This window comes from Hippopotamus amphibius, chromosome 3, assembly GCF_030028045.1.
Source record: "Hippopotamus amphibius kiboko isolate mHipAmp2 chromosome 3, mHipAmp2.hap2, whole genome shotgun sequence".
Classification (NCBI taxonomy): Eukaryota; Metazoa; Chordata; class Mammalia; order Artiodactyla; family Hippopotamidae; genus Hippopotamus; species Hippopotamus amphibius.
Window position 1 is genome coordinate 20,046,024 of NC_080188.1, and position 19,703 is coordinate 20,065,726.

At 35.1% G+C, this 19,703-nt stretch overlaps 1 protein-coding gene across 1 annotated transcript in view; it reads left to right on the forward strand.

Annotated features, from left to right (window-relative positions):
• Positions 1–19,703, forward strand: part of NSUN7 (NOP2/Sun RNA methyltransferase family member 7) — a 54,779-nt gene that overhangs the window by 13,097 nt on the left and 21,979 nt on the right. Inside the window, exons 3-8 of the mRNA XM_057728310.1 lie at positions 1,017–1,075; positions 1,448–1,578; positions 9,974–10,126; positions 10,468–10,651; positions 11,789–11,999; positions 19,493–19,636. Coding sequence (XP_057584293.1) covers positions 1,017–1,075; positions 1,448–1,578; positions 9,974–10,126; positions 10,468–10,651; positions 11,789–11,999; positions 19,493–19,636 — 882 coding nt within the window. The remainder of the gene's footprint in view (positions 1–1,016; positions 1,076–1,447; positions 1,579–9,973; positions 10,127–10,467; positions 10,652–11,788; positions 12,000–19,492; positions 19,637–19,703) is intronic.

The following is a 19,703-nucleotide window of genomic DNA, read 5'->3' on the forward strand; positions in this document are numbered from 1 at the left end:
GCGAGTACTAAGGGCGTGAAACTGTAAACTTCATTTTCCTTATAAGTGAAATGGGGATATTGCCTTGAACAATACAGCCACAATTGGTGGCTAAAATATGGATAATGATACCTGGAAGACTTCCTGTGAAAATTGGAGTCTGTGCTCCCAAGTTTGTCGCTTGTTTCTAGTTTTTCCATCCCCCAGATAAAAACTGAAATTCAGTGTGTACTGTGCATATAGGAGGTGTTCCATAAATGTTGAATGAATTGAAGCTAGCCTATCTTTCTAACTGATTAAAGCACTTGTTATGTGATATATAGTTAAGTAGTTATAACAGAAGGAACACTCATGTGCCCTGTGAAGGTTTTAAAGTATGTTCATGTGTTTTGACTTAGTACCTTTGCAATTATCCCTCCGCCTGAAACGCTCTCTCCTGGATCTTTACATGGCTAACTCTTTGTCGTTTGGGTCTTAGATTAAATGTTGTCTTATCGAGGTCTTCACTAGTGAGTTCTACTGAATATTTAAGTAAGAAACAACACCAATTTAACACAAACTCTTCCAGAGCTTACACCCTGATACCAACATTGACAAGGATATTACGAAAAGAAAATTGTAGACCAATATCCTTCATGAACATAAACATAGAACAAAAATCCTAAATAAAGTATTAGCAAATTGAATCCAACAATATCTAACATAAAAAGGATAAGACATTATAAATTAGATCCTCTTCAGTGTTTTCCAAGGGATAGAAATTAAAGGTTGGAATTCCTTTATTACTACTTTAGCTATTCAGATGTTGCTCCTTTGACTGTGATTCCATGTGGAGCCTGGGTCATAGGAGTCCAGGATTCATGAAGATTACAGTATTTCATTATGTCATTGTAATTTGAATCTTTATCAATAATCAGGTATATTTTAGATATGAAAGTAAAAGTATTTTATAGCATTGTCTGAAGTGTATTTTGATTCCAGAATTTCCATTTTCAATTTTGGTATTTTCAGTAACAGACATTTTCCTTGTCTTGCAGATCAAGATATTTTGGAAACGATGTTAATAGACAGCTATATCTTCCCAAGTACCACAATAGTAAGTGTGTAACTTTTATATAATTACCTGTCTCATGATTGTTATTTAGAAAGTACTAAAAAGCCTTCAGATTTAAATAATTTGTTTAATGCTGAGACTTCTTCAAAACACATCCTTAACTCCTGCTTCTGAGGCTTCTAGTATAGATTCTACTCCTTTCATTTTGATGAATATACCAAAAATTGTCCTTTTTGAAAGGTTTACTTTTTTATTACATTTTTTCTAGTTTAAAGTCCTTTTGTATCTCCTAATTCAACCAGACTATGTAAAAATAGTCATATTCCTGCCCTCTTATGAAAAATAATGGAATGGAGAATATTGCTATTAGATATTGCTTGTATGCTTTTCTTTATGTGTGTTTCCCTTTGGTAGCCAGATCATTTGAACAGTCTTATCATTGTGATGCTGTATGATTTCCAAGATAGAAAGTTTGAAGCTCGTCTGCTTTCAGATAACGAAGAGTCTATAGCGGAAGTTCTGGAAGTAGAGAACCTTCTTAACAGGTAACTGTAAAGGTGGAAAGGATGTTTTTATATGAAGTCACTATAGGTATTTTCACTGGTGAAATTGTATACAATATAACATAGTTAAGTGTAAAAATTTTATAGAGAAAAAATATAAAACTTCATAAGTTTCGTGAGTTCCTTTACAAACAAATCTTGAACAAAGTAACTATTCTGCTTGAATTCAAGTTGTTTTTGAAAGCTTGAATTGTAAGGTCCAACTTGTAAGTATTTGGAAAATCATGAAAAATTCTTGACAATTTTTAGCATGTACTTAAATTACACTTCATTTGAAACAGCTATTATTTATTTACTTGGCTTTGTTTACAGCTCTTTAAAAAAAACTCACATGTATCAAACAAGAAAATTCCAACAGTAGGTAAGAACCCATCACTTTGTGCAGTTGAAAACAAAAATCTATGACTTCATGTTAGTAGTTAAGAACAAAAACTAACATGTTTTAAATTTGTTTTCCTTTTTATCCTAAGTATCAGTAGAAACCTAGTATGGGGACAATAGCAACTACCTGAAAAGGTGGTTGGGAGAATTAATTAAACTAATGTGTGTAAAATGCTGAGCTTAGTCAGACACGTGGTAGATGGTCAGTCAGTGTTAAATGCTGCTGTTGTTAGGGCTTTTGTTATTATACTGTTGAACCTTAATAGAAAGCATGATATAGCAACAACAGCAATCTTGTGGGAAGATTTTCACCAAGTGAATAATCTGAAACAGTTGTCATATCTCATTTTATATTGTTAGGGGAAACTCAAGCAGTTTCATTTAAAGTATTGAAGATTGAGACCAGAGGACTCATGTAATGGAGTTATAGTAATAACTTACCTTTATTGAACACTTAATATGTATCAATCACTATTATAAGAAGCTCTTTATATAACAACTCTTTGAGGTGGATATTGTTACCAACCTCTATTTTTACTCATGAGAAAACTGAGGCACAGACATGTTAAAGGAACTTGCCTAATGCCATAGTGTTAGAAAGAGGAGTAGCCAGAATACACATTCAGGAATGCAGACTCCAGAGCCCAAGATTTAACCATTTATATGCTACTACTCCTTCCACTTAAGATAGGGAGTCATGGCTGAAGTACTCTAGAAGATGAAAGATATGACGTAGTCATATCTCATGTCAGTTGTAGCCATGAGAAATTTGGGGATGGAAAAAAACAAAAGCAATTGGATGTATGTACCCTTTGTGTTAGATAAGCAAGGATCTTGCCCCTGTTTACTACTGAGGTTTCTGGGCAACTGCTTCACCCCCATACCAGTACTTGGCAACCTGCCTCTGAGGATGGCCACCCAGGATGGGTTCAGATACATCAGAGAAAAATTGGTGAGGTGATATGCTCTGGAACAGGCTCTGAGTTTCAGCTTTCGTGAGCTGCTCTCAGTTTCTGTTTGATTTAGTGAGGACTCAGGAGATTTTCATGGAAGTCTCAACTTAGTCTCAGTGAGCATAATGAAAGTTGAGGTTAGCAGCCAGGAGAGCCACAGGGCTCCAACCAAGTAAGAAAGACCAGACTGTGGATTCATCAGCAGCAGAATTTTAGCTGAGAATGCTCGCAAGGCAGGTAGGAAATAGGACAAGCAAAGGCCGTGGCTCAGGAGGCCTGAAGAACAAGAAGGTATTATTGTCTAAGGTTTCTGATTCCCTAAATTTTTCCCTTTCCCCGTAATACACACCATGCTCCCTCCTGCCTTGACATATATACCTGGTTACATTCTTGTCAGTACAACATTTTTTTCCCCTACCCAAACCAATAAAGCTTCATATAATGCAGATCTTATTCCCACATTAATAAGTTATTTTATACCCAATTCATGTTATACTCAATTCATAATATGCTATAGGAGAGATGCATGTATTTAGTGATTGAATTGCAGAGAATGGTAGTGCAGTGTACTTGTATAAAGATAATGCTGAGAAAATCCATGTGTAATGAAAAAGATAATGCTGAGAAAATACATGTATAACGATAACACTATAGGGTTTTAATCAAGAGTTTTAGCGTGCAAGTAATAGAAGCCATCTTCAGTTAGCCTAAGCAGAATGGAAAATGTTCTAATAAAGATATTGGAATGTCTCAGGCAACTCAGAGACTCAGGAAGAGGATGAAATCAGGAACTGGAAAGATGTCAAGACTTTCTGTATCTCTGCTTCTTTGTCTCTAACTTTTTAACCTCTGCTTCTCTCTTAATACCTGCTTCATTCTCCTTTTCTCTGCAGTTCTGCCTTCTCTGCTTCTCTAGTCTGCATGGAGAAAAGCCTACTATTGCACCTCAGGTGTTGAGCTTACTTCTTACAGTTGTATGTTAGTTTCTTCACTTAGGCTAATTTGTTGTCTCTACACTTCAATTCTAAATTCTAACCCCTCCCCTGGGAATTCGATTGGCTCCATGTGGATTAGATGCATTCCCCTGGGCCAGTCCTGCACAGCCGATGGAGTAGAGTTGTGAACTGATACAGAGTGTTGGCAGCCAACCTCTGTAGATCATCTGGGCCTTGGGGCTGGGCACTGTTGTCCCCAGGGAAATAGAATCATTGTAAACTTGAAGTATACTTTAGTAAGTTTCTACCAAGAAGATGAGGACTTAATTTTAAGAGGTGATAGAAGAAATTATTTAGCAAGAAATTGAATGAAAATTATTTCCTCCTTATGAAAATTGTGTTTGATCTTTGTTGTTATTTTCTCTACCAGAGATCCTTGTGTTTTATCACTCTGTATACCAACTTGTATCTTTTTCTTCATTTGTTCATGGCTTTAGAGGTATAATCCAAGATGACACCTAGTATCATTTTTGACCTATGCAAGGTCTTTAAGAATTCATTCCTTTTACAAAACGCAACTATCTTTTAAATACTATGTGACTGAGTTAAATAAAAGGAGACCACAGCTTCTTCTTTTCTTACTCCCCCTGCCACACACTAGCCCAGGAATCTGATTCTGCCAAATAATTTGTTGGACTTTGGTGAGGCAAAATTGGAGAATGGGCAGTGAAAGACTAGAGAGGCAGAAGGAGAGGAAAAACTTAGTAGTCCATCTTCCCAAACTACCCAAGACTGTCCTGAAGTCTTTCCCATTACAATTAAGGCACCACCAGCTACGTAGATATCATCCTTGATTCTTCTTTCCTGCCCTGCCCTGTGCCTATACCACACCTAATACATTAAATTTTGTAACTCCAATTGGAAAACATGTGGAATGTGTCTACTTGTTTCCATTTCTGCTCCTACTATCCAAATCCAAGCCACTATAATCTGTCACTTTGGGCTACTGCAAGAGTAGTCCTCATTCCCTCTCTGTAACTCTTACTTTTTCACAGTCCATTACACATGGTAGGTAAAGTGATATTTTAAAAATGTAATTATATAATCATGACAGAGTATCTTGGATCAAACTATATTCCCCCTGTAAACAACTAGATGGACAAAAGATATGGGGCAAAGATTTTGGACATTAGACAAAAAGCAGCACAGAAATTTGATCCTTGAGAGAATGAAAACAAATGAGGTGAGCCTTAGAATAGTCCTGGCTTTATGCCTACAGGTACTTTCCAACTGCAGTGCAGGAAGGAGTATCTCAAGAGGGAAACTGTAAGAAAAACAGAGATCAGAGTTTAGGGATGATCATCTGAAATGATCATTTTTTTTAAAAATATGAATGATTATGTAGTCCTTTTTTAAAAAAAAGTGAATTTATTTATTTATTTATTGCTGCATTGGGTCTTTGTTGCTGCGCTTTGGCTTTCTCTAGTTGTGGTGAGCGGGCTTCTCATTGCAGTGGCTTCTCTTGTTGCAGAGCACGGGCTCTAGGCATGTGGGCTTCAGTAGTTGTGGCACACGGGCTTAGTTGCTCTGTGGCATGTGGATCTTCCTGGCCCGGGGATCAAACCTGTGTCCCCTGCAATGGCAGGCAGATTCTCAACCACTGTGCCACCAGGGAAGTCCCTGAAATGATCATTTTTTTTTCTTTTATTCTATTAATGTGGTAAGGTAATTCACATTGAATGATTTATGAATGTTAAAACCAACCATGGATTTTTGGGATGAATCATGTTTGCATGGATATATCCCCGTTCTTCTTTTTCCCAATTTTCTTTTTCACATAATGCTCCAGAGTTTCTCATTTACCAAAATGTTCCCTAAACACTTGTTTATGGGTGTTTGTCTCTCATTCTCTCCCCCCATTCTTTGGAAACTCTAAGCGCATTTCACTTACTTAGTGAATATTCTGAAACAGTTGTCAGTACGATGTCTGATTTTATATTTGTATGGGAAATTCAGGCAGTTCACTGAAGATTATCCTTTGGCATTAAGAAAATATTCAATTTATATTTAAAGAGAACCATATTTCTTTTGTGTTAGGCATTACTAATGGCACTCCAAAACGCGAGATATTTTGGGAATTTCCCGGCAATCCAGTGGTTAGGATTTGGTGCTTTCACTGTAGAGGGCCTGGGTTCAATCCCTAGTCAGGGAACTAAGATCCCACAAGCTCTGTGGCACAGCCAAAACAGAAACAGAAACAACCAACAACAAAAAAACTTCATATATTTTGTTCATTGTTAGATAAAATTTCTGAGAATTTGAAGCCAAAAAGGAGTAAAACCCATTTCATTAAAAAATAAACTGAGAGAAAATGGTATATTAGGTAGGAATCTTTTTTTTTTTTTTAAAGGGAGTGGAATCTTCCACAAGGAACAGCTTCTTATTTATTTATTTATTTATTTATTTACTCATTTATTTATTGACTATGATGGGCCTTCATTGCTTCATGAGGGCTTTCTCTAGTTGCGGAGAGCGGGGGCTACTCTTCGTTGCAGTGCGCGGGCTTCTCAGTGTGGTGGCTTCTCTTGTTGTAGAGCACGGGCTCTAGGCACGGGGGCTTCAATAGTTGTGGCACATGGGCTCAATAGTTGTGGCTCTTGGGCTCTAGAGCACAGGCTCAGTAGTTGTGGCACACGGGCTTATTTGCTCTGTGGCATGTGGAATCTTCCTGGACCAGGGCTCGAACCCATGTCCGCTGCATTGGAACCACTATGCCACCAGGGAAGTTCAAGTAGGATTCTTTTTTGACAACAGGACTCCAACTTAAGCTAGGTTAGACAAAAGAGAAATTTTATTATAAGGTATCTCACCGAAGAATTGAACAATGAGACTTGCAGGAAGGAGATTGATGTGGCTATGATTATACTAACCAAATCCTGTGATTCGAGTATCATCAGGACTCTCTTCGACTCTAGTCTCTGCCTCTTTGTGTACTTAAGCTTCCTTCTTGTATCTTTTTTTTCTGTTCATAGAATGGGAAACGTGGCTGCTAACAACTCAGCTTTATATTGTACAGCATAAAACTAGAAAGACTGGCTTGACTCTCAGTTGCTATACACAGAAATTTGCTTGACTCTGGTTTGGGTCAAGTGCTCACCCTCTACCAGTCAACTGTGGTCAAGGAGACAGAGTCAGTTAGGGACACCTCCCAAGAGAATTACATGAATGGAAGGAGGAGAGGAACATATTTCAGAAGAGGGGAAGTTTTTATTCCCAGAAGGGAAGTGGTGCTTAGAATAGAAACCAGTAGGTTTCTACTCTAAATGGAAACGTTGCTCTGTAAATATGCTCTGCTGTTTAACGTCTCCTTATTTTTACAGTGCTCTGCCCTCTGTCTGTATGTTTTTTCTCTTCTCGTGGTCTGGAAAATTCTTGCTCTTCTTTAATAGTTCAGGTTTCTCCTCCTCTCAGAAGTCCCTTTAGGCTGATTCTTTTTTTCTACTTTATCTATGTATCTTATAACATTAATCATGTTGAATTATAATTGTTTATATGTCCGTTTTACCACCTAATTATAAATTACTTAAGGGTAGAAATTATCTTTTAATCTTTGTAGCCCAGGTCTGATAACAGTACTTGATACTAGTAACAAAAGAATAAGCATATTAATCATTATCATTTCTTGAATAGCTTAACTTTAAATACATTTTCAAAAGTATCTTTGCAACCATTCTATAAGTTAGATACTAATTCCTAATTCCTAGAGCTTAGAGATGCTAAATAACTAGTCTAAAGTCACATAGCTAGCAGTTAGTGGAACCAGAATTTGAACCCAGGAGATCTGATTGCAGAGTCCAAACCATACTGGCTGGAGAGACAGAGGAAGAGCAAAGCAGAGAAAGAGGGGAGTGGATGTGGCATATTAGCAAGAGTGGCAAATAGCTCAGTGTGAGACTAGAGATAGATTTATGGATGGGAGTGGTGGGAATTGAGAAAGGGAGAGTTGGTTCAAGTTAAATTATTAATATCCTTGTGTGTCATGATAAAGTTTGGATTCTGGCCTGTAGCTAGTTCGTTCATTTAAGATTTAAGCTTAGGGGGACTTCCCTGGTGGTACAGTGGTTAAGAATCTGCCTGCTAGTGCAGGGACGTGAGTTTCATCCCTGGTCCAGGAAGATCCCACATGCCTTGGAGCAGCTGAGCCTGTGCACCACAACTACTGAGCCTGTACTCTAGAGCCCGTGAGCCACAACTACTGAAGCCCGCATGCTCTAGGGCCCATGCCCCACAACAAGAGAAGCCACTGCAATGAGAAGGCTGCACACTGCAAAGAAGAGTAACCCCCACTCACCACAACTAGAGTAAGCCCGCACGTGGCAACGAAGACCCAATGCAGCCAAAAAAATTAAATTAAAAAAAGAGATTTAAGCTTAGGAATTATATAACCATCATTTAACATATAGAAAGAAAACTCTGGCTGTATGTACAACAGGGATGCTGATAAAAAGAGATAATTAAGCAACTCTGCGATAACATTCAAATTGTAGCAGGAGATGGACTTCTGGGTCCAGAATGTTGGGAAAGGCTATTTTTGCTTCCATTTACATCATAGCAGTCTGTGTAGGTATTTGGAAGGATTGTTTAGTCAGAAACAGTCTGTTCTTAGAAATATCTCAGTGTATAATATGGAACAGTAACTCATCCCCTTTATTTTAATTTATTCTTTGATGTGCATTAATATATTATACAATTATTTTTAATGTTCCTTGCTGTAGCTCTGTGACATTAGGACATAGCACTCCACAAATCTAATTCTGTTATAGCCCTAGAAGGCTTAATGTTTGATAATCCTTCCTTCTCCTCCTCAAGTGCCTCTATGTTCTCTTTCTCCCTCCCTGTTTTTCCCTCCTTCCCTGCCCCACCATCTCTATCTGTATCTTTTTTAAAAATGTTTTTTTAAATATTATTTATTTATTTATTGGCTGCATTGGGTCTTTGTTGCTGCACATGGGCTTTATCTAGTTGCAGTGAGTGGGAGCTCCTCTTCATTGTGGGGCGTGGACTCCTCATTGCAGCGGTTTCTCTCGTGGAGCATGGGCTCTAGGCGCGCAGGTTCAGTAGTTGTGGCATACGGGCTTAGTTGCTCCGGGACATGTGGGATCTTCCTGGATCAGGGATGTCCCCTGCATTGGCAGCCAGATTCTTAACCACTGCACCACCTAAGAAGTCCCTATCTGTTTCTTATTAAGCTTTCTGCAGCCACATACACCATTCTCAAGGAACTTGACTTTTTTGTGGCATCCCTTCCTCATTTCTCATTCAAGGTTATCTTTGAAGTGTATTATTCAATTAGATTCCTATTGTGAAAATGCTATGAATATAGGTCAAGAGTAAGCTCTTTATTCTCATTTATTAAAAATTTGGTCTATGACATTAAAAAAAAATCATTGGGTCTTCATGGTTATGCTAACCAGTTCTTGTTTCTCTTTTCTGTTATTTGCAACTTTGAGATATGGGGTAGTCAGAACTGGGAAAGACTTGATACAGATTCATGAAAGTTCCTTAATCTTTTCAGGAGTACACTGTTGCCATTTCTGATAATAATAACTGATCTATAATGAGTGCCTGCCATATGCGGGGCACTGTGCTAATTATTTTACACACATGGTAATAATCTCCACATTAATAGCAAGGTAAGCTGATCACATTTTACAGATGAGAAAACTGAGGCTGATGAGAGATTCAGTATCGCACCTGAGGTCACACAGCTAGTAAGTGACAGAGCATAAATTTAACTTCAGATTTGTCTGACTCTAAATCCTACACCTTTTTCACTACATAAAATTTGCCTCTCAACCAGCAATTGTTATAAATATTTGAGGAGATACACAACTATACAGAGATAGCAAAAACTGAAAAAAAAGAAGCAGGATTATTGGATTTTCATTTTTAAATATAACAAATTTTAATTTTAAACTTCAAAAATTTGAAATAGAATTATAGAAGTATTTGTGAAAATTCTAAATCTAATTGTTAATGTTTCTAGTGGAAAATTGATAGTCTTGTCTTCAGTGCAGTACTTACCAAGAATGGATTTTCTGTCTTTAGTTTTAAGACAAAATTGGCAGCGGCATTGGCAAGATGTCGAATCAAACATGATGCCCTTTCAATTTACCACATTCTTCCAGAAACAGTTAGGAACCAGGAACTAAGGGCCTCCACTTTGCCACTTTATGCTTGGATAAATACTTGTAAAATCAGGTAAGAGTTCTAATCAAATTTGTTATTCAAGTCACTTGCTTTTCAAAATAATGTGATAAGAAATGTTACCTTTTTAATGGATGGGGGTGCTCACTTGGGGGAGTGATTGGGGAATCATAGTTTGGTTCAGGATTTTATCACCAGATTACCAAAATTAATTACATAAATGTGTTAAATTTCTTATCTCTGTTTTTCAACTTATTGTTGGCTAAAATTGTAAGTTCCATTAGTTGCAATATATGCAGTGATATTTTTATTTATTGTAGGAAAAAGATTCGAGTGTTAAATACACTTTTGATGTATTATATTTGTAATTACAACCTAATGTTGTATATTTACAGCCCTGAAGAAGTTTATAATAGTTTGAAGAAAAGAGGCTATAATAAAGTCAAATCTGTATTGCATATTGATAATAAAGTCTTTGCTGTGGATCAACATTGCTATGATGTCTTAATTTTTCCATCTCATCTTAAAAGTGATCTTCTAAATATAGATCTTTTCAAAGATTATAAACTTGTATTTCAGGTAAACTAACATTTTACTTTCATTGTGATTCTCAATAAGCCTGCTCACCCAAAGAATTCCTCCACTTAAAAATAAAACCTAAGAAATTGGTTATATTTTGTATAGATTATCAAGGAGGTTTATAAGGCATAATTTTCACCTTGAATAAAATTAGTACCCCTACAATCAGTGTTCCTGTTATACTTTGTCATCTTTGCCCCCTTTGAAGTGGGCATATTGTAAAGAACATATTTTCCTGCCTAGATACCATAGATGGGGGAACTTGTATTGTCTACAGCTGAAGGGTTAAAATTTTCTCTCCCAAAGGAGGATTCAAGAGAAAGCACAATGATTCCTTTTCTTCCTTCCATTTCTGGGAAGGATGCTAGTGCCATCCTGTATTTGGAGATGCAGTGTGTAATACTTTCCCATTATTTCTTTACTATAGTCCTACAGCTTTGATTTGTGAGATGTATATAATGGCTACCAATGCAGAAAGAGAATGTGAGGTATAATGTGGTTTCAATAGAATGAAAAATAAAAGGCCCAAGAGATTTTTATGTCCTTAGATTCCAGTTCTTGCCTTGGATTCAACATGGTCTTATAAGGTTTATCCCTTCACAGTACCTGCATTCTTGGCCAGAGTCTCTTGGCCTTATTTTGTTGTGACACGTTATTGAGCACTGAGATCAGCTGCAGAAACTCATGTGTCCGGCCCCCTTTTATAAGCTTGTCAACCATCTTACTTTTAATCTGTGTGAGCTAGCAGCCATTTAGATGACAATGTAATGGGAAAGAGAGAATGGCAGTAGCAGATGAGTACATTTTCATGAAGGCTTAAGAATGGGAGCTAAGGCAGGACATCAGTAATCTATTAATCACATTTTGAGGATTTTGGCATTGCCTTATCACTGTATAAAAGTTAAATGATAGTCATAATTTAGGCTAAACAAAGTTAGGGTATTGTTTTAAATCAGTTTATATTAGTTATCTTTGTTAAGTTTATATTTTAACATATATTAAGATGTTTTAAACTCAAATGGGTTAGGTATGTCTTCAGATTTTCTGTGAATAGTTTGTTTTACCTAAGGCAAAAAGAAGTCAGTACATGCTTCTAGCCAAACCCTTTGGAATTCTAATCATACCATTATCTTGTAGGACAAATCTCGAAGTCTTGCTGTCCATTCTGTAAAGGCTTTATTAAATATGGATGATGATATCTTAATGGTCAATACAGGTTCGTGGTATACAGTTGCCCATATGTCAGTCTTAACAAATAATAATAACTCAAAAATATTTGTGTGTGGAGTACAGTCACAAGCTAAGGATCCTGAGCTGAAGAACCTTTTCACAAAAATGGGATGTGAAAGTATGTACAGATATTTATTTGTTTGATTATAATGTTCTGTAAGATTTAGAAATGTTAAAAATATTTGGATTTGTTATTTTTTGTAATGTAAAACTCTATGAACTATACTCCTAAAATCCCCACTAATCTGTATTATGTCAGGCTGTTCTTGTTGCTTAATATTGGTTAAACAACTGCAGTTTAATGAATGTATTGGCACTTTGGTATATTGCTTGACATTCAGCTACTACATAATTTGAGTTTCAAACAATAATTAAAATAAATGGCAGAAATTGTCATCTTTTAATAATTAAGAAAATCACAGGAGTGCTTAAGGGACAAGGGTAATATCTGGAACCAGATGCTAAGTCCTTAGGCTCCTTATTTTTAAAAAATTTTTCCATTGGATCATGCTGTGACAAAAGATGACACTTTATTATAGGTTCAGTAAAGCTGAAAAACTAAACGAATCTTTTAACAGATTCACGGGGTCAGAGAGACAATAAGTAGAATTCAGGGCTTGACATGCAGAGGTAGACTGGTAAAAACCCAGGATTTCATTGAAGCACAGAAGTATACCCTGGGTAGTGATCAGTCCTCTGATGAATTACAGCCCAAATTCCAATCATCTCAATACCCAACTGGATTAAGGTGATCTGGGATTGCCAGAGGCAAAAGTGAATTCTCTCTGGAAGAAAGTAACATCATCCTGGATCTCATATTATCTCCTAAATTTTTTCAGTGCAGTATCTGGCACTCAAAAAAAAAAAAAAAGTCAGACAAAATAGAAGAAAGATGTGAGTGAAATAAGGAGAAAAACACTGCAATAGAAGCAAACCGGCAGAAGGTCCAGGTACTGGAGATACCAGATGTGGACTTTAACTATGATTAATATGCTAAAGAGACTAAATGACAAGTTGTAGAATTTTAGCAGAGAACTGGAAACTATAATTTTAAAAAGCTTAAAAGAAAATTCTAGAACTGAAAAATACAATATGTGAAATTAAGAAATAAATAGATTTAACAGTAGATTAAAACTAAAAGAAGGAATAAGTGAACTGATCAGTCAGAAGAAGCTATCCAGACTGAAGTATCAGGAGACAAAAGGATGTGGAAGAGATCATAAAATACACATGAGACTCAGTGATCTCATGTATGTTGTGATCTGGAACCTAGAAAGAGAGGAGAAAAGGAATTAGGAAGAAAGTGAATCTGAGTTTGTCACCAGCAGATACAATGAAGGGTATATTCAAGATTATCATTTGAGTAGAAGAGATATTATCTCATACAGAAGGTTGTAGATGTTGGAAGAAATGAAGAGCAATGGAAAAGGTTTAGTACATAGGTAAATCTAAAAATTGTAGGCTAATGTCTTGTGGGATTGTAAACTAATATGGAGCTAAAAATATGTTATATATAATTAAAATACATTACAACAATGGCACATAATTTAGAAAAGGAAATGGTATTAATGTGTTCTATCATCCTTGCTTTGTCTAAGAAATGATAAAAGTAGTAAACTATTAAGTCAGTGGTATGTGTTTTAGTATTGGGGGCAATCAATAAACAAATAAGAAAAGAATGTAAAACTAATAGCTAAGGGGGAGGGGTGGAATATGGAATTGTAATCACCATTGTAATGTATAAAAGGCAGAACAAATAGGAGGCAAGTAGGTAGATTAAACTTTAAAAAATATATATGTATATATAAAACAATCAATAAACATTAAATATGCATGACTGATATTTGGATTGCAAGACAACATCAATACTGTATTTTTAAAAATCAACTTTAAAATGCTGTTTATAAGAGATATCCCTTACATAAAAGGGTATTAAAAAAAAAAACTTGGACAGAAAAAAGATGTTCAGTGACTATACTAACAAAAAGAGCTACAGAGAAAGTAGTGTTAAGTCAATAAAAATTACTAGAAATATAGTTAAAGCATGTTTAATTCATCAGGAAAATATACCAGTACTAAAGAGGTATGCACATAATAACATAGTCTCAAAATATATAAAGCCACATTATCTAGAATCAGCAGATAAAATGCTCTGTATATAGAAAATTCTAAAGAATCCATGAAAAAATACAGACTTAATGCAATTGCTATAAAAACCCCAGCTGGCTTTTTGGCAGAAATTGACATTCTGTCATAAAATTTACATGGATATCCAAGGGACCTGGAATAGCCAAAACAGTCTTGAAAAAGAACAAAGTTACAGGACTCACACTTCTTGGTTTCAGAACTCCCTACACAGCTTTAGTAAACAAGACAATCTGGTACTGTCATAAAGATAAACATATAGATCAATGGAATAGAATTGAAAACCCAGAAGTAAAATCTTAAATGTATGGTCAATTGATTTTTGACAAGTGCACCAAGACCATTCAACAAGGTAAGAATAGTCTTGTCAACAAATGGTGCTGGGATAACTAGATATCCACGTGCAAAAGAATGAAGCTGGACTCTTACTCAAATCATATACAAAAATTAACTCAAACTGGATCAAAGACCTAATTGTAGGAAATACAACTGCTAGAAGAAAACACAGGGGTAAAACTTTGTGACTTTGAATATGGCAGTGGTTGTTTAAACACCAAGAGTACAACAAAAGAAAAGATAAATTGAACTTCATCTAAATGAAAAACTTTTGTTCTTCAAAGGTCACTGTCAAGAAAGTGAAAAGACAACCCACAGAATGGGAGAAAATATTTGCAAGTCACATATGTAATAAGGGACTTGTATCTAGAATATGTAAACAATAGTAAGACATATATCACAATTAAAAATGGGTAAAGTATATTAATTTAATTCAGCTTTTCAAGAAAAAAAGTTTATAAAACAATTCATTTATCAGTAATGGACAAGGAGATATTACTACAGATCCCAGAGACATTTAAAACATAATAAAAAGATACTATGAGCAAACTTGAACATTTAGATGACATTGGTGTATTCCTGGAACAACACAACTTACCAAAACTGACACAAGAAGAAAAAGGAAAATCTGAATACTCTTGTCTTTATTAAGATCTTAAAATTAGTGAATATTAATGTCTATTAAATTCATAATTGAAAATCTCCCTCACTCACAAAGCAAAAAAAAAATTTAAAAACCTTCAGTCATTTAAGGAAGAAATAATACTCTTTCAGAGAATAGAAAAAGGACTACTTCCCAGTTCATTTATAATCTTGATATCAAAAACAAATGTGCTGATAGTTCCACTTATTAGCACATTTGTGAAAATAAATGTTAGCTTACTGAAATAAATAAGATATTAGCAAACTAGAAATATATAAGAATAATACATTATAAATAAGCTAGATTTATTCTAGGAATACAAAGTTGGTTTAACTCTTAAAAATGAATACATGTAATTACGTTAATAGGAGAAAAATCATATGGTCATCTCAATAGATGCAGAAAAGAAATTTGATAAAGTTTAACATTCATTCATTTTATATATATTGGGTTGCCCAGAAGGTTCCTTTTTTGCATAAGATGGCTCTAGTAGCACTTAGTTGTCATTAACTTCATTCAAAACAATTTTGTTAGACTGTGACAGCTGTCATATCAGCATGCATTTAAAAAAAGACATCAAAATTGGTGAATTTTTATGTAGCCGTTTTAATATTGAAGATAGAAGAAAAGCAACATTTTTGGCATATTATGCTTTATTTAATTTCAAGAAAGGTAAAAATGCAGCTGAAACACACAAAAAAAATTTGTGCAGCATATGAAGAAGGTGCTGTGACAGATATAACATTTCAAAAGTGATTTGCCAAGTTGCATGCTGGAGATTTCTCTCTGGACGATGCTCCACGGTCAGGTAGACCAGTTGAAGTTGATAGTGATCAAATCGAGACATTAATTGAAAACAATCAACGTTATACCATGTGGGAGATAGCTGACCTACTCAAAATATCCAAATCAAGTGTTTAAAATTATTTGCACCAGCTTGGTTATATCACTTGCTTTGATGTTTGGGTTCCACATAAGTTAAGTGAAAAAAACCTTCTTGACCATATTTCTGCATGCGATTCTCTACTTAAACGTAATGAAAATGTTCCGTTTTTAAAACGAATGTGATGGACGATGGAAAGTGGAAACTGTACAATAATGTGGAACAGAAGAGATTGTGGGGCAAGTGAAGTGAACCACCACCAACCACCCCAAAGGCTGGTCTTTGTCCAAAGAAGGTAATGTTGTGTATATGGTGGGATTGGAAGGGAGTCCTCTATTATGAGCTCCTTCCGGAAAACCAATTAATTCCAACAAGTATTGCTCCCAATTAGACCAACTGAAAGCAGCACTCAACAAAAAGCATCCAGAATTAGTCAACAGAAAACTCATAATATTCCGTCAGGTTAATGCAAGACCGCATGTTTCTTTGATGACCAGGCAAAAATTGTTACAGCTTGGCTGGGAAGTTCTGATTCATCTGCTGTATTCACCAGACATTGCACTTTTGGATTTCCATTTGTTTAGGTCTTTACAAAATCCTCTTAATGGAAAAAAATTCCAATTTCTTGGAAGACTGTAAAAGACACCTGGAACAGTTCTTTGCTCAAAAAGAAAAAGTTTTGAAAAGGTGGAATTATGAAATTGTCTGAAAAATGGCAGAAGGTAGTGGAACAAAAGGGTGAATACTTTGTTCAGTAAAGTTCTTGGTGAAAATGAAAAATGGGTCTTTTATTTTTACTTAAATACCAAAGGCACTTTTTGGCCAACCCAATATATACACAGCAAATATCATACTTGATGGCATGTTTAAAGCTTTCTTTCTGGTATTAGGGATTAGATAAGCATGGCTGCCATCACCACTTTTAATCAACATTGTACTGGGAATCATAGGCAAAGGAAAAGAAGAACTAAAAGATACAAAGATTGTAAAGGAAGAAGTAAAATTGTCTTTATAGGTGACGATTATATATGTGGAAAATACAAAGTACAATAATCTGTAAACTATAGATTTCACATATGAGTTTTGCAGTGTTGCTAGATACAAGGTCAGCATACAAATTTAGTTTCTGTATACCAATAACAAAAATTTGAAAAAGAAGCAGATACCTTTTACAATGAACCAAAAACATAAAACATTTAGGAGTACATCTAGGAAAAGATGTGTAAGACCTCCTCACAAAACTATGGAATGTTATTGAAAGAAAGAAGATCTAAATAAATGGAAACAACAGACAATGTTCATGAATTGACAGACTAAATGTCATAAAGACAAGTTTCCTCTCTAAGTTGATCTGTATAGATTTAATTCAGTCCTCTTGATGCTACAGGATATTAACGAAGAGAAAGTCTTTTTAGTAAATGGCGCTGGGAAAAAATGACCCCTGCTTCACACCATCTACACAAATCTAGAATCTAGAATTTATTATAGGAGAAACACTTCTTGACTGGGGTTGGTAAAGGTTTCTTAAACAGAGCATGTAAAGCACCAACAATAAAAGGAAAGATTGATAAATTGGACTACAGTGAAATTTTAAAAATTTAAGGACTTCTATGTATTGAGAGAGCACAAAGGCAAACTGTAGAGAGGGTATATATAGCCTGATGAAGAGTTTTTCCCCACAGTGCACAAACAGTTCTCACAAATTAACAATAAAAAAGACAGCCCAGTTGGAAAATGTGCAAGAAGCATGACCAAACATTCCACAAAAGAGGGTATACAAAGACCAAAAAAACTTATGTAAAAGTACCTTAACTCCATTAGTAATCAGGGAAATGCAATTCAAATCACAACTTACCACTATATACCCACAGAATGATTAAAATTAAAAAGATGGTAGTACCATGTGCTGGCAAGGTAAGGAGCATTAGGAATGCTCAAACACCGTTGGTTGGATTGTAAATTTGTACGACGACTTTGGAAAACTATCATTAATCACTAAAATTGAAAATATACATGCCCTATGATCTAGCATTTTACTTCAAATGTTTATTACCCCTTTGAATTTTTACCTAGTTAACTAGAGAGAATAGTAACCAAGCAGTAGAGGAAGGGAAGTTTCTTCTTTTAGAAGTATTCCAGGTGATAAATGAAAAAGGGAAGACACAATTAGAATATGACTATTTGGCAACCCCTTTGCTGGTCCCATAAAGGCAATTTAATGGATGAATGTGATGCCACTTGTGAAATAGTTTTGTGCTCCCTACCCACCAAGAAAAAAAAAAAGAAAACAAAGAGCTTGAATCTAACTAAGCTCTAAAGATCCAAATACTAATTTATAGGAAGCCCAGAAGATAGGAACATGTTAAACTACACTCTAGGAAAGTAATTAGCAAAATCCAGACTGTGGGAAACTCTAGTAGTACAAAAAACCATGTTTCATGATGAAATAAATGGTAAGAAAAAATGGAAAGGGGACCTATCAATAAAAAGAAATTTAAAATAAGATGAACTAATTGCAATGTATGTACCTTATCTAAATCCTGATTTAAACAAACTGTAAAAAAAATTTGACATGCCTGAGACTGTTGGAACTGGGAGCAGATACAGATGAAACAAGATTGGGCATGATTGGTTCACTGTTGAAGCACCATAATGGGTACTTGAGAATTTATTACATATTATGTCAATTTTTGACATAATGTGTTTAAACTTTTGCAATAAAAAGTTAAAAATAGGGGGGAAAAAAGGCCCACGATTAAAATTTTTTTTCAGAAGAGAATAGAAAGAGGGAAGAATTGATCAGATAAGGGAAAGGGACTGGGTAGGGCAATTTCAAGAGTGATTCCTCAGCAGATGAGGGGAATGGGAACCACTGCAGAAGTGGAGGGGTGGCCTTAAGATAGGGTCACAGATAGTTATAACCTGCGGGAAGGCAGACACTCAAACTAAATTATAAGGTCCCTGAGGGACCTTTAGACTGTGCCTAAATAAAAATTATAAAATGCTAAATGAAAATATAAAAAAAAAATTTTTTTTTCTGGAAAAAATAGAATATAAAAGGGGATAAAAAATGAGAAAGGGAAATAATCAATACTGAGCATTTACTGTATACTAGGCAGCATGCTAAGTCAACTACTTTATCTCAGTCTTCTCTACACTTAGATGAGGTGTAGGCATTATTATCCCATTTACAAATAAAAAAATTGAGGCTTAGAGAGATTGAGTCACACAGATAGTAAATAGTGAAGTTGGGAGTCAAACTTGGGTATTTCTGCCTCTAAAACCTGTTTGCCTCCACTACATCATACTGCTTTAAATGGAATCTGAAGTTCAGAATGGAAAATTTAAATTATATTTTATATAGAAGATATTTAAACTTCAAAATGATTCTCTCAAGTGAAGGAGAAAGAACTCTATTAAGAGAATTTATGTATTAACTTTAGGGTGTTTTCAGAAAATAATCCTCTTTTCTGACTGCATTAACATGACTTTTTGTGGGGTTGAGGATTTTAAAATAAACAATGAGAAATAGAAATAATTACATACTGCATTAAGATTTTTAGTTAATATTTTTACATAAATTTTCTGTGTTTTTTTCTCCCAGATATTGAAATACTTCATGAGACATTTATTAACCTTGAATCAAAGGATCATAGGCTACAGAAAGTTAAAGTGATTCTGCTGCTACCTCGTTGTTCAGGACTGGGTGTTAGCAATCCAGTAGAATTTATTTTAAATGAGCATGAAGGTACTTGCTTTAATTTTTAATTTCTAAATTATTTAAATTTGTTAATATTTTTGAAATGAAATTATTT